The 15,685-nt window shown below is 40.4% G+C and overlaps 1 protein-coding gene across 2 annotated transcripts in view; it reads right to left on the bottom strand.

Moving 5' to 3' along the window:
* igf2bp3 (insulin-like growth factor 2 mRNA binding protein 3) overlaps positions 1 to 15,685 on the bottom strand; it is a 142,907-nt gene that overhangs the window by 36,566 nt on the left and 90,656 nt on the right. For both annotated transcript variants that reach the window (XM_068003460.1, XM_068003469.1), the window contains exons 4-10: positions 12,586 to 12,637; positions 12,423 to 12,486; positions 8,449 to 8,736; positions 5,204 to 5,338; positions 4,185 to 4,307; positions 3,961 to 4,096; positions 1,058 to 1,171 (exon numbers count right to left, since the gene is read on the bottom strand). In XM_068003460.1, the coding sequence (XP_067859561.1) occupies positions 1,058 to 1,171; positions 3,961 to 4,096; positions 4,185 to 4,307; positions 5,204 to 5,338; positions 8,449 to 8,736; positions 12,423 to 12,486; positions 12,586 to 12,637 (912 nt within the window). The remainder of the gene's footprint in view (positions 1 to 1,057; positions 1,172 to 3,960; positions 4,097 to 4,184; positions 4,308 to 5,203; positions 5,339 to 8,448; positions 8,737 to 12,422; positions 12,487 to 12,585; positions 12,638 to 15,685) is intronic.

Genomic DNA, 15,685 nt, shown 5'->3' with positions numbered 1-15,685 from the left:
GAAGTGATTGGAGAAGTTCGGGTTTTTCTCTTTAGAACAGAGAAAGCTAAGGGGAGATTTGATAGAAGTGTTCATGAAAGGTTTTGATAGAGTAAATAAGGAGAAACTGTTTCCAGTGGCAGAAAGGTCAGTAACCAGAGGACACAGATTTAAGGTAGTGATCAGCAAAAAAGCCAGAGCCGCATGAGTGAAAATTTTTTTTTAAACACAGCAAGTTGTAATTATCTGGAATGCACAGCCTGAATGGGTGGTGGAAACAGATTCAATAGTAACTTTCAAAAAGGAACTACATAAATACTTGAAGAGAAAAAAATTTACAGGGCTATGGGGAAAGACCAGGGGAATGGGACTAATTGGTTAGCTCTTTCAAAGAGCCGGCACAGGCATGACGGGCCGAGGGGCCTCCTCCTGTGTTGTACCTGGCAAACTAGGCATGAAATTTCCCAGCAATCAACTGCAGAATTCTTTGTACTGGTGCTAATAATCCTCTGGGTCGAATGCCATCACAGAAAAGGACATGAAGTGCACTGACATTTCAAAGCATCACACATAAATACCAAAAAATTTCAATTCTGAATTCTGGTTTTTCAATTCCTCTCCATTCAAATGACTTGCTCAATGACTACTTTTTTTCATACTCCCTTGATAGCTATACACCAAAAATGCTCTATAAAGTAACAATGAGAAGTGACAATAGCAGCTCAGGGAGTGAGTGTGAAGAACTATTAAATCATCTCAAAGGTGCAACAACTATGAACATTATAGGCATTAAAGTTCTAACAGTTCTTTAAAATTGGTCACTGAAGCATTTTTTTTTCAACTATATGGTAAACTTACCTTCAAAGAGTGAAAATATTATGGCAAATGGGCAAGTACTATCTTTTTCACAAAAACAAAAAATAAGGGCTCAAATCACCAGAACTGTCCCAGTGAGCTGTAATGAAGACTCAGTTACATCTGAAAACAGCTTTCACTTTGTTTAAATCATTACGCAATAGCCTTCTATGAAAACAGTATTCATGGTACAAAATATTGGGCATCACTTAAATAAACTTACCCCAAATGGAGTATAAGAAGCAGGAGGTACAGAAGGTGGGGGCAGCACAGGTGAAGATTGAGGAAACAAGCCAAGGGCTTTCAGGTTTAGGCCAGGGATTAAGTGTGCTTGAAGCTGCAAAAATAAAATGTTACGGCATAAATGTTAACACCAACTAAATGTATTAAAAATGATCAAGAAGCTAGCTTTCCTTAAAAGAATATCGAAGCTCATGTTCAAGAATGGAACAATTTTTCTGATTGTACTCGTCAACATCATCAAGCCTACCTAGAACCCATCAGGCCATGTATGGAGAATCCAGTGTCTTGAGAATTCTGTATGCTATTCTTTGTGCATCTTACTGCATTTTTGACTTTGCAACATGTTTTTTGTTACAGTGCATCAATAAAGAAAGTTTTCTGCAATGAGAGCACTGTTTTCCTTTGGATAGCTAGTTCTGTCTTTCACAAGTTAGGACAAAAGAACCCTGGAAGTGTTAGTATTTGCAGGAGATTCATTTGCATGAAAATCACTGGATTACAAGTGCAAATCGTTAAGAATTTCACCCTCCAGTTAACTACCCACTTTGCACCATGTCTGTCCCCAGTACTTGGAAATGAAAAACAGCCCACGCTTCAAACCTTGCTCTTCCAGTCACTGCACAGCACTAAACTTCAACAGGATATTTCCATTTCCCACACCACAAAATCTTAATGGTTTTAGGTAAATTACCTAGCTAGTACTGAATGGTCAGGGATGTTGTTTAATAGGGTAATGTAGAAGGCCCCGTATACCTGATCTCTTAAGTGTCAAATCTGGACACCAAAAGTGGAAAATTTGATCATTCCCTAGCTCTGACATTTCTCCTTCAGCATGAGATTTCATCACCAATACTTATCCTACTTACCAATGCTCAGCTCAAATTCTGCCAGGACCACTCAGCTCCAGACCTCATCACAACCTTAATCCAGACATGATCATGAGAGTTGAATGCCAGAGATGGGAGCAACTTGTCTCATCAGCATTAGACCAAGCAAGGCACCAAGTAGCCCAAGCAAAACAGAGGTCAATGGAAACTTTCCAGTGGCTGGATTCATACCCAACACACAGGAAGATGTTCAAAGCCCCAAATCATTCTGAGAATATTGTGTCTTCAGCTGTTTCAATGACCTTTTTTCCATCATAAGGTCAGGAATGGGGCTGCTCGCTGACAACCTCAGCATCCAGCTCCATTCACAAATTCCCTGATTATGAAGCATTCTATGCCATCTTACAGCAGGGTCAGTTGAAGGTCAAGGCAAGGTGGCTAGGCCCTCTCTTGTCGGAGATGGTTATTGTCTGGCATTTATACAGCTCAGATGTTACCTGCCACTTGTCAGCCCAAGTGTGGATGTTGTCCAGTTCCTGCTATAGGCTGGTACGGGCTGTTCCATTACTGGAGTTATAAATGGAGCTGAACACAAATTGTCAGCAAACAGCTCTACTCCTGACCTTATGACAGATGGAAGGTTATTGATGAATCAGCTGAAGCTAGTTGAGCCAGGGACACTGTCTTGAAGATCTCCAGCAGCGATGTCCTGGGGCTTTGATAATTGGTTGCCAACAATCTTAACCGTCTTCTGTGGTGTCAGGTATGATTCCAGCCACTGCCAGGTTTTCACATTGACCTCAAGTTTGTGAGGGCTCCTTTGTGCCATACTTTCTACTGTACACTTACTCTTGGCTATCTGCTGGTATTCAGCTCATGTAGATATCTAGATCAAAGCTGTGATGAGGTCTAGAGCCAAGTGGTTCTGGTGGAACCTAAACTGAGCACCAGCGAGCAGGTTATTCATAAATAGGTGATGGCATTATTATTGACTCCCATCACTTTACTGATGATTGGAAAGAGGCTGATATGGTGATAAATGGCAAAGTTTGATTTATCCTGCCGTTTGTAGGCAGGATATACCTGGGCAATTTTTCGTCAGGTGGATGCCAATCTCAGCCGCACTTTGGTTGAATTGATTAATTGGAAATGTTATTTTAGTCTGTAAAATTTGATCAGTTTGATTTCTGCCATCATGAAGGCAGAGTGGTAACATAGCAACAAGGTTAAATGAAATCCAATAAACAGATATCTGCAAATTGGACAATTATTAATCCTTAAGCCACACAACTCTGCAAAAGAAAACAACAACAACTTGTATTTATATAGTGCCTTTAACATAGTAGAACATCCCAAGGCTCTTCACAGGAGTGATACCAAAAAAATGACACCAAGCCACATAAGGAGATATCAGGATAAGTGACCAACAGCTTGGTCAAAGGGGTAGGCTTTAAAGGTGCATCTTAAAAGGAGGAGAGAGAGGTATAAAGGTTTAGGGAGGGATTTCAGAGATTAGGGCCTCGTCAGCTGCCAATAATGGGGCGACTGAAATTGGGGTTGCACAAGAGGCAAGAATTGGAGGAGCGCAGAGATCTGAGGGTTATAAGGCTGGAGGAGGTTACAGAGATAGGGAGGGGAGAGGCCATGGAGGGATTTGAAAACAAGGATGAGAATTTCAAAATCAAGGCATTCCCAGCCCAGGAGCCAAAGTAGGTCAGCGAGCACAGGGGTGATGGGAGAACGGGACTTGGTGCGAGTTAGGATACGGGCAGCAGAGTTTTGGATGAGCTCAAGTTTATGGGGGTGGAAGATGGGAGGCCAGCCAGGAGAGCATTGGAAGCGTCAAAATAGTCCAAAAAGCAGTTCTGGAACAAAGGACAAGGTCCATTTATAGGAATGACTGAAAGAAAATCATAGGAGGCACAGGTACAGTACAGGAGGATGCCATTTGGCCCAACATGCATGTGCCTAGTTCTGTTTATCCCAAATTGTAATACAACCTTTGTTTGGAAACACAGCACTGCCTATGAACATTAAGCATATATAGACTACTTACATTCATAGCAGCCATATCATTATCATAAGATTCCCTGATTTTCTTCATAATTTCTTCTTCAGCTTTGGAACATGCATCAATACTGCTTTTTATTGTAATGGTCCTTTCTGGATTGTAAAGCGTCAAATCTTGTAAGCTGCAGAACCAACACAAACACATATCATGTATTGTCAGAGATCAGCAATTCAATGCACAGAAAACTGAAATCCAGAATTCCAACTTACGGAGAAATTGTGATTTTGGTGTCTGTATCTTGCTCGATTTTTTTCAGGTTTCTTCCTTCTTTCCCAATGAGTCGTCCAACAAAATTGTTGTGTGCTAAAATCTTTAAAGGTATTTCCTCTGTGCTGCAAAAGTATAATATGAGATTTAGTCCAGCTTGCAATTTTTGCAGACGTGATTTGATCTTAATTAGGTAAAATTAAACTAAAGTGTCTACTATTCTCATTTAGTCCTCAGGGCAACACAAAGCTATTCAGATTAAGGTACTTCTAAATTTATGTTAGTATTACAGCTGTCTTTGTGGTTTATTGGGCAAAGGCAGCATGGTGTATCCTGGAGTCATACAGACCAAGAGGGTCCCAGGTTCCACGCTGAGTTAGCTAACTCAACAGCAATAGGGTGCTATAATTGGCTTTCGTATTGGTGGACTATAAAGATTGCAGGGAGGAGGTTGGGGGTAAAGAAGCAGTGCCGAGAAGGGCAACTGGTATCTTGTTTAAGGCTTCTGAGTTAAAACTGCAGGTCGAAGACTCTGGGGTAGAAATTATTCAATTATTCCATTTTTAAGGAATAAATAAATTGAACCCCAAATTATCTTGATTTCCACAAATTCTAGAAGTTGGGGAGATGGGCTCAAACTTAGACGAGGGAAGGTGTGCAGTTTAAATTTAACTGCTTTATACAGAGGGCGGTGAATGTAGGGAATGGGAGGCATGGGAGGCAGATAGTGTTGAAAAATTTATGGGAGAATTGTATATTTGTGGTAGTGGGCTATTAAGAGGTATCAGTTTTGAGAATGACCAAATGGACTGCAGAGTGCAGCAGCTTCCTAGATGTTGTCCTTTCCTATAGTCCTATGCAAAAAGGTGAAATCCAAATTCAAACTTACATTTTTTGTTAAAGGAAGGAGCGATAATATGCGAAACTTTTTTAAAAAAAATAGCTGACTGCTTTACAGATGCAAACTTTTTTATTCACATTGTTAAGGATCTAAATGCAAAAAGTTACTCCATGTACTTACAATTTTGTATCCTGAGCTTCCTTCTGCATGATCTCCATAATCATCTTGCAAGCAGCTGAACATCCCTCTGGTGTTGAGTGAATGGTTATTGGTTTCTCAGCAGCACCTGCATTTTCTTTGCGATGAATATCGATCCTAAACACAAAGACACAGCATTCATATTACTAAATGAAGTGAACTGTCCAGCATAAGAGAAGTACTGAATGGTAAATACAAATATCAGGAGTAAATGTTCAATGATGTGAAGAAACAAAACCCACTTCTAGAGAACATGAACAAAATTTAGACCAAAAAATTAAATTCTGTATTTTCTTTCTCTTTTTCCATTCAAAGACCTTCACACCTTCCCCCAGTCTACGTAATGGCTCTTCAACCAGTTACTGGATACAATATGATAGTAGGTTCCGGTCACTGGCCTGCTAACTCCCCATCCCTATAGGCTTGGGGGTTGGAGGTGGATTCAACTCAAAAAAGGTCAAGACCGTCAGCTTTAAAGGAGTAGGATATTCTCGCCATCAACCCAACCATTCCAAATTCTACAAGTGTATGTTCCAATACATACAAACAGTCAGCACCATTACATGCCTCTAAGTTAAGTAACACCCTATCTAATGTCACATGGCCAAAGTGATCTTAAAATGCTTCGGTGAAATCTCGGTGCAATTTTGAAGGGTGGCACTGCAGCAAACATGTGGGTATAAGTGACAAACGGCAAGTTCACATAATTTCCACGAGGTACAAATAAAATTCCAAAAGCAAAAATCCCCAGATATCAAATTCTGTGACCTGCAAAGAAAACCAAGTTGGTCCACTTGAGATTTATTGAAAAAAATTGAATGGTGAATCAGTGGATAACCAGTTGTCGTGTACTACCAGGATGGACCAGGCAGAAGGTAAAGGAAAAGCTATAAAGCATGATTCGAGTTGATGAGTGGTAGATAATTTAAAGTGATCCAATGCGGGAAAAATCCTTGTCTTGTGGCCAATGACAAAGGAACCCATTAACTAAATGTCGTCCACTTATAAACCCGCCTCCCCGTTACGTTCCCACACGAATCAGGAAAATGAACCCACTCCCCTGCCCCTCCCAAGCAGGAAGACAGATCTGGAGATGATTCACAAGAATTCACAAGATTAGACCCCCCTCCTCCCCGCCCAAGCGGCCAAAGGGACATGGGCCTCCACTTTCTCCCTCTACATCCCTACCTTCAGTCACACCAGCCACTTAAGCAGCACAAATGCCTAGCCCCACAGAAACAAGGTCAGATCCACAGAAGATGCTGAAAGAAAAATACAAAAACAAATATACAGACCTACAAATACAAGAAAAGTAGAAAGACAGAATTGATAGATTCAGTAAGGTATCAAGGGAAAGACCAATGGCTGCAATAGGTCAAGCATAACGAGATTCAGAGAGTAGCAGATCATCTCAAAGAAACACACATCAAGGAAAGAAACAGATATCAACAAAATGGACACAAAGCACAACATCAGAGAAAGACACAGAATACATCGCAGACATCAATCCAGAGAGGGAGTTCTAAGATACGCAGACAGATCCAAATCAGAGTTCCTCCAATTTACTAGTGAGCAATGCATGGAACAGTCACTATTATACACTTTTTGCAATACTCGGCAACACAGTATCAATTGTTTCTCACTTCATTAGCATCAGTTTGGCTGATTACAAATCCTGCCTCTTGAATCAGACATAAGCACATCATCTAGACTGGCACTCCAGTGCAGTACTGAGGGAATACGGTATTGTTTGGGGTGCCATCTTTCAGATGAAACTTTAAACTGAGGTCATGTCTGCTTATTCAGGTGACATAAAATATCCTGTGCCAGTATATGAAGAGAAGCAGTGAGTTCCCATGGTGTACTAGCAAATATTAATCTCAGCCAACATCAAAAACAAATTAACTAGCTATTTACAATTCAAAGTCATTTAATTCAAATGGTCTGAAAATTTAAATATTTTATTCACACTAAATTTGTTTACATTGGACAATTCAAATATTTTTAGCTAAAAATACAGCAACTTGCCCAATGTTTGGAGATTATTACTGGTGCATGGATGCAGTCTTTTAGAAAGAAAGTTCAGAAATAACATGACATGCAAGTTCCAGATAATTTAAAAAAGGTAGAAATATAACCATGAGAATGCATAGCTTTGGATCTCTGCCATAATGTGAGGAGTTCACTAGAAGGGATGGAAGGAGGATTTTCTTTCTTTTTCCCCGCCTTGGTATTGCCCATCTTCCAATGTCTGTTTTGAGGGGGATTGGCAAAAGCATGGGAACATGTCAGGAAAGATAGCTCTTTTCTTTAGAAAAAGTGACCTGATTATGAAATTAAAATTATGAAGGGGTTTGATAGGGTAGACGTAGAGAAGGTGTTTTCACTAAACTAGGGACCACAAATATAAAAGAAAGTCACTAATAAATCCAATAAGGAATTCAGGAAAAACTTCTTTACACAAGAGTGGTAAGAATGTGGAACTCGCTGCCACATCGAGTGGTTGAGACGAACAGCATAGACACATTTAAGGGGAATCTAGATAAGTATATGAGGGAGAAAGGAATAGAAGGATATTTTGATAGGGTTAGATGAAATAAGGTGGGAGGAGGCTCGTATGGACTGAATGGTCTGTTTCTGTGCTGTAAATTCTATATAAGTGCAAATGAGGAATCTGAAGGGGCAGGGAAGCAGAACATATTTTTCAATCAAGACAAAAGTGGGGCACCTTGTTCAGACTTGTTATACCATAGATAAGCATCAATGTTAGAGATCTTATAAACATGCTCAGTACTCCCTTCAAAGTCAATTCCATGTACGGAATTAAAAAAAATTACTTTTGCCACCATACTTCTACACCACCTTATACATTCACATCAAGATGACTGATTCAACCAGGAGCTTGGTTTCAACCCCACATTCGGTCAGTTACCTGAAATCCATGCTTATGTCGCCTCAAGGTTCAAATTCTCAAATGCGTTCTTTGCCAGCCTCCTCACTCCCACAAATTTCAGATAATTCAAAAAATGTCAAAATTTGTACTTGTATCCAAATATAATCTATGGTTTGGATTTAGTTAAAATAGTCATGGCTCATCTCCTCTAACAATCTTTAGGACCATCCGTTTTGCCCCCCTTACTCAAGCAAAACTCAAAATGCAAACGTATAATCTTTTAAAATAGCAGATGATAAAAGTCTTCCTAAAAAGTTGCAAGTAGAATACCTACTTTGACTGTGTTTGTTTTGTGATATTCCGGATTGTGGCTCCTTCCTTTCCAATGATGGCACCTACAAACTGAGTTGGAACCACGATTCGCAAAGGAACGTCTGACTGCTGTTTTGGTCTAAGCGTACCACTAGGAGACCCTTGCCGGGGCGGGCCTCGTTGCCCAAAACCACGTCGTGCTTGTGAAGGTGGCTGTTGTGAACTCTGTTGACCAGCCATCTCATCAGGGATGTAGGTTACTTTTAGTGAGTAATTCTCCAACATATAGCCATTAAGTTTCTCAATTGCCCTATTAAGGAAAGAAGCTATTAATGCATGATTAGCACTTATGTTATTAGATACACATGCACTTTCCTTTCTACAAATAAAAAAGGAAAGGTTTTAATAAAATTATAGATTTTAAAAACAGCACCCCTATAAGCCAGTAATTCAAAACACAAATGCTGGAAATTTAAAAATATTGAAAATAGAGAGGTCAATCAATATCTTGAAAGAATTCAGATCAGTGACCATTCATTGAAATTAAAGTTTGACCATGTCATAACACAATTTATTTTTTGCAGGTTGGGATCTGGATTGGGGCACACCATCAGAAGGGTGGCATGGATGGTCTGCACTCTTGGCATTGACCTTTGTTCTTCTACCAGGCTCCAGGGCCACTACAGCCTATTCTGCTTTGCCAGTTTTTCACACTTCCCTTACCATCAGACTGTCCCCCATCCCTTTAGCTATTCACACACACTGTCTTGTATACGTCTTTTATTTCTTTGATTTCTCTCATTATGCCTTCTATTGTCTCATTCTTGTATCACTTTATAACACTTAAGCATTTTACAAGTCATTCTATTTATTTTCCTGTGTGTGTCCCCTTGTTCTGTTGCTTCTTAAATACTGTTCATTTGTAAAGTCTTCCAGCTCTGTCGAAGGGTCCATATCTGAAACGTTAACTTGTCTGTTTTCTGCACAGATGCTGCCTGACCTGCTGAGTGTTTCCATCATTTACTGTTTTTAATTTTCTTCTTCCCTTACTAGATTTTAGGGGTGCATTTTTGTGTTTGACAACTGCTTAGGAGATCAGAGTATCAGCATAAAGCACACGTATTCATGATGCCGTCAGATACAGAACATAACAACCAACACTGCCCCAAAAAAAAATGCCTCAGCTCCAACTTAAGAGCACCCCCCTACTGTACCAATGTAAATTTTCCCACACCAACTATCTTTATGGCCAGAGATATGGCAAATTTTAGTGCCAATCTGTAGGTGTTATTGGTCCACCTTTATTAGGAAGTAGGTTGAGGTAGAAAAAAAACCCTAGTTTCCCCCCCAATCACAGCAACATAGAATTACATACATTTTACAGCACAGAAACAGGCCTTTTGGCCCAATTGGTCTATGCCAATGTTTATGCTCCACATGAGCCTCCTCCCACTTTACTTCATCTAACCCGATCGGCATAACCTTCTATTCCTTTCTCCCGCATGTACTTATCTAGCTTTCCATTAAATGCATCTATGCTATTCACCTCAACTATTCAATATGGTAGTGAGTTCCACATTCTTACCAATCTTAGGATAAAGAAGTTTCTCCTGAATTCCTTATTGGATTTATTGATGACCATCTTATATTTATGATCCTAATTTTGGATTCCCCCACAAGTGGAAACATTTTCTCCATATCTACCCTATCAAACCCCTTCATAATTTTAAAGACTTCTATTAGGTCAACCCTCAGCCATCTCTCTTCTAGAGTAAAGTGAAGAGCCCTAACCTGTTCAGTCCTTTCTGATAGTTATAACAGTTATATCTGCTGATATGCACACTACACACAGGATGCCAGACAAATGGATTTGTTAGACTAGTGTATTTGCATGGAATACTTCAAGTCCTTGTAACAATCAGCTAGTCCAGATACTGGATATTCCTGTAATTAGTGTCACAGCTACTGACAGTTTTAATTAGCAAATGAACTTTTATTTAAAAAAAAACAAAAACCACTATCCACATTAAAAGTAAAATTTAAGACCGATTCCGGGAACAACTTCACACAGTGATCAACATGTTAATGGGCTTCCAGTTAGAACAATAGAGGCAAACATGTTGGAATAATTTTGGAACGGGTAAACTGATAATAAATATGTCTTCCACCTAATGTGTATGTCTTGAATCCAGTGTGTGTCTGTCACAATGCAGATTGCCAAACCATATGCGTGCACTTGGGGGCGGGGGGAGGGTCGAGAAAGATAGGTCACGATTTTATGCTGGTTTCTTCTGGCCTGGAAATGTAAGTTTGCAGATTGGTGCATACATCACCTGTAGAAATAACTTGTAATTAATTTAGTATGTATCTATTTATGGGTTAGACATATCAACCTTAATGGGGCAGACTTTAAACAGCTGCCCCATAGCAGCAAAGTATGCCATGTACATTACAAGTTATAGTACTCCTGTTATAAAGCAGTGAATTGTCCAACTTACTGTGAAAATGCCACAATGATGCCAGTTGGAACAAGAAGGGGAATGAAACTGCTGGCAAAAGTGACCTCATAAGTTGAAGGAGGTTGAATTAAAACTTAAGGAAAAAGTGGTAATTAATGGAAAGTGATTTTAAAACAGTACAGAGTATGAGGAGTCAGGGGAAAAGTAGCAGAACAGATAGCAAGCTGGCTACAAAACAGAAAACAGAGTAGGTGGAAGGTGGGAAGTGGTGTTCCACAGGATTCAGTGCTGGGACCACTGTTGTTCACTATTTACGTAAACCATTTGGACTCGGGAATTGGAAGTACAATTTCAAAATTTGCGGATGACACCAAGTTGGGGGGTATAGTTAATATTGAGGAAGACTGCAACAAAATACAAGACATTAGTAAACTTGCAGAATGGGCATGCAAATGGCAAATAAATTTCAATATAGCTAAATGTGAGGTGGTGCATTTTGGTAGGGAGAATAAGAAGGCCTCATACTCTTGGAAAATAAGAGTCTAAATGGGGTGGAGGAGCAAAGGGATCTAGGGGTACGGATACACAAATCACTAAAATTAGCGACATAAGTTAATAAGGCCATTAAAAAAAAGCAAAGCACTGGGATTCATTTCTAGAGGGACAGAATTGAAAAGCAGTGAAGTTATGTTAAACTTGTATAGAACCTTGGTTAGAACATTCTTAGGAATACTGTGCACAGTTCTGGACTCCATATTATAAAAAGGATAGAGGAAATGAGGAAAGTGAAAAAAAAATTCACAAGGATGATACCAGAATTGAGAGGATATACTTATCAGGAAAAGCTAAACAGGCTGGGCCTCTTCTCTAGCCCCAGCCTGTTTAGCTGTTGAGGTGTGACCTGATAGAGGTCTTTAAGATTATGAAAAGGTTTGATAGGGTAGACAGAGAAAATGTTTCCACTTGTGGGGGAAGACCAAAACTAGGGGCCATAAATATAAGACAGTCACTAATAAATCCAATAGGGAATTCAGGAGAAACGTCTTTACCCAAAGAGTGGTAAGAATGTGGAATGTGCTACCACAAGGAGTAGTTGAGGCAAATACCACAGATGCATTTAAGGGAAAGCTAGATAAACCATGAGGGAGAAATGAATAGAAGTAATGCTGATAGGGTTAGAGGAACAGCGATAGGAGGAGGCTCGCGTGGAGCATAAACACTGCGGAATGGCTTGTTTGTGTGTTGGACATTCTTTGTAATCAAGTGCTAACATTTAGAATTCTTGGATAGAGGAATGGAGAGATGGAAAATAAAAATCCTCTTGCATCTTCAGGAGGAAGACATCTGTGCAACGAACTTTGAAGTGGTGCGCCAAGAAGTTAAAGCAGAATAAACTTCCAGGCACTTAATTAACGTTTCCACAATTGGAGGGACCATGAACGATTGTTTATACTTAGTTTGGATATAGATTCCCACATCCACTGGCACAGAGGTTTTAATAAAAAGTTTGATTTCTGCAGTCAGATGCAATACTCACTGTCTAGCGTGTTCCTTGGTAGAATATGTAACATTGACGACTGCAGTTTCTGTTTCCGTGTTTACTGCAGAACCAAAAAAGTGTAACAGTGATGTTAAAAATGGAAGTTTACAATTATAATAGTGATTTATAAATACTAAACACACTTCTTTCAGTTACATACCTTGTTCACAGTTCTCCACTGAACCATATTGAGCTAACAAACTATCCAAGACCTAGAAGGAAAAAAAGGTATGGGAAGTGAATGCACTCTGGAACATGCATCTCTCCCTACAGAACTCAAAGTTGAGGTATTCTTTTTGAAACAAGAATTTATTCACCATACATATATTTTGCATATCAATAGCAAATATCAGAACTATATTCCAACACATGACAAAGAAATCTTTCTTACCACGGGGAAAAACACTTTGTTGATATGTATGAGGGCATTATAATGCACTGTCTAGTCCTCAACTTTATGTAAGCACTCAGTCTGAACCATATCACAATTGGTAAAGGTTATTACAAAATGATTTACCACATTGAACACATTCAAAACGTGATTGATTGCAGGCAGTGCACAGTTGTATCTGCTTTTAGAGAAGAACTGAAGTAATTTTGTAACTCTTCAAAAATCAGAAACATTTGCAAGCTTTTTTAGAATCTGAAATATTGTATCCATTTAGGGTTCTTGCCTACTTTTAAACTGTGAAGAGAAAAGGATAATTTAGAAATTGAGCATGATCCCCTAAAGCTCAAATCTGTAATGACATTTTAAAAATAAAATTACGACTCAACTTTTTAATAGCAGTGCGTTTAATTACTCAGTTTAAAAAAAACAGTACTGAAACACAGGATTGCCTGAAGTGAAGAGGCAGCTTCATCTAAAAAGTCATTGTCATGTTTGCTTTTCCCTACTTGTTCTTTCCATAGGTATTGTATTGAATTGAATATTTCAACTGTACAGGTTACATAGAATTAACAGCAGAAACAGGCCATTTGGCCAAACAAGTGTTTATGCTCCACAAGAGCCCCCCCCCCCCCACCTTACTTTATCTCACCCTATCACCATTTCCTTCTATTCCTTTCTGCCTCACGTATTTACCTATTCCCCTCAGCCACTTGATGTGGTAGCGACTTCCACATTCTCACTACTCTGAGTAAAGAAATGCCTCCTCAACTCCTTATTGGATTTATTAGTGACTATCTTATGTTTGTGGCCTAGATTTGGACTCCCCCACAATTGAAAACATCTTCTCCACATTCTACCCTATCTAACCCCTTCAATAATTTTGAAGACCTCTATCAGGCAACGTTCCCTCTAATTTCCTTCAGCCATGTGCGGAATGAATTTGGGTTTGTGCATAGACATAAAGCCTCAGCAAAATTATTGCATTACAATTGTAAATCTTGCAGGTCTCATTACTTTTGGTTGCCTCTATGTAAGGCGGGGAGCAGTTTGGTCATGAAAAACCTGAACTGAGGGAGGCAACGGACAAAGGTAAAAAGAGACAGTCCTCAGGGCAACTGAGGGCTTTTGGGTAGCAGTTGCATAAAACAATTTAAATCAACTTCATTGTTTTGATTACAATGTAACAACATGAATGGAAAGCATATTTTAGCACAATGATAGAAGGATCTTTAACAATAGCATTGCACATGATCTGTGTCAAAATTACTTAATTCATAAATATGAAATTAAAAAAAAATTTGTTCATGGGATGTGGGCGTCGCTGGCAAGGCCAGCATTTAATGCCCATCCCTAATTGCCCGAGAGGGTGGTGAACTGCCTTCCTGAACCACTGCAGTCCGTTTGGTGAAGGTTCTCCCACAGCGCTATTAGATAGGGAGTTCCAGGATTTTGACCCAACAACAATGAAGGAACGGCGATATATTTCCAAGTCGGGATAGTGTGAGACTTGGAGGGGAACGTGCAGGTCGTGTTGTTCCCAAGTGCCTGCTATAATTGTCCTTCTAGGTGGTAAAGGTCGTGGGTTTGGGAGGTGCTGTTGAAGAAGCCTTGGCGAGTTGCTACAGTACATCCTGTAGATGGACACACTGCAGTCACAGTGCACCGGTGGTGAAGGGAGTGAACGTTTAAGGTGATGGATGGGGTACCAATCGAACGGTCAGCTTTGTCCTGGATGGTGTCGAACTTCTTGAGTGTTGTTGAAGCTGCACTCATCCAGGCAAGTGGACAGTATTCATCTGCTCTTCTAGCCACAGTATTTATATGGCTGGTCCAGTTAAGTTTCTGGTCAATAGTGACCCACAGGATGTTGATGATGGGGGTTTCGGCAATGGTAATGCCATTGAATTTCAAGGGGTGGTGGCGAGACGCTATCTCTTGTTGGAGATGGTCATTGCTTGGCACTTGTCTGGCGCGAATGTTACTTGCCACTTATCAGCCCAAGCCTGGATGTTGTCCAGGTCTTGCTGCATGCGGGCACGGACTGCTTCATCATCTGAGGGGTTGCTTATGGAACGGAACACTGTGCAATCATCAGCAAGCATCCCCATTTCTGACCTTATGATGGAGGGAAGGTCATTGATGAAGCAGCTGAAGATGGTTGGGCCTAGGACACTGCCCTGAGGAACTCCTGCAGCAATGTCCTGGGGCTGAGATGATTGGCCTCCAACAACCACTACCATCTTCCTTTGTGCTACGTATGACTCCAGCCACTGGAGAGTTTTCCCCCTGATTCCCATTGACTTCAATTTTACTAGGGCCCCTTGATGCCACACTCGGTCAAATGCTGCCTTGACGTCAAGGGCAGTCACTCTCACCTCACCTCTGGAATTCAGCTCTTTTGTCCATGGTTGGACCAAGGCTGTAATGGGGTCTGGAGCAGAATGGTCCCGGTGGAAACCAAACTGAGCATCGGTGAACAGATTATTGTGAATAAGTGCTGCTTGATAGCACTGTCGATGACACCTTCCATCGCTTTGCTGATGGTTGAGAGTAGACTGATGGGGTGGTAATTGGCCGGATTGGATTTGTCCTGCTTTTTTGGACAGGACATACCTAGACAATTTTCCACATTGTCGGGTAGATGCCAGTGTTATAGCTGTACTGGAACAGTTTGGCTAGAGGTGCAGCTAGTTCTGGAGCACAAGTCTTCAGCACTACAGCCGGGATGCTGTCGGGGCCCATAGCCTTTGATGTATCCAGTGCAGTCAGCCGTTTCTTGATGTCATGTGGAGTGAATCGAATTGGCTGAAGACTGGCTTCTGTGATGGTGGGGATATCGGGAGGAGGCCGAGATGGATCATTCACTTTA

Source organism: Heptranchias perlo, chromosome 2, assembly GCF_035084215.1.
Source record: "Heptranchias perlo isolate sHepPer1 chromosome 2, sHepPer1.hap1, whole genome shotgun sequence".
NCBI classification, from domain to species: Eukaryota; Metazoa; Chordata; class Chondrichthyes; order Hexanchiformes; family Hexanchidae; genus Heptranchias; species Heptranchias perlo.
This window is presented reverse-complemented; position numbering and strand designations above follow the sequence as displayed.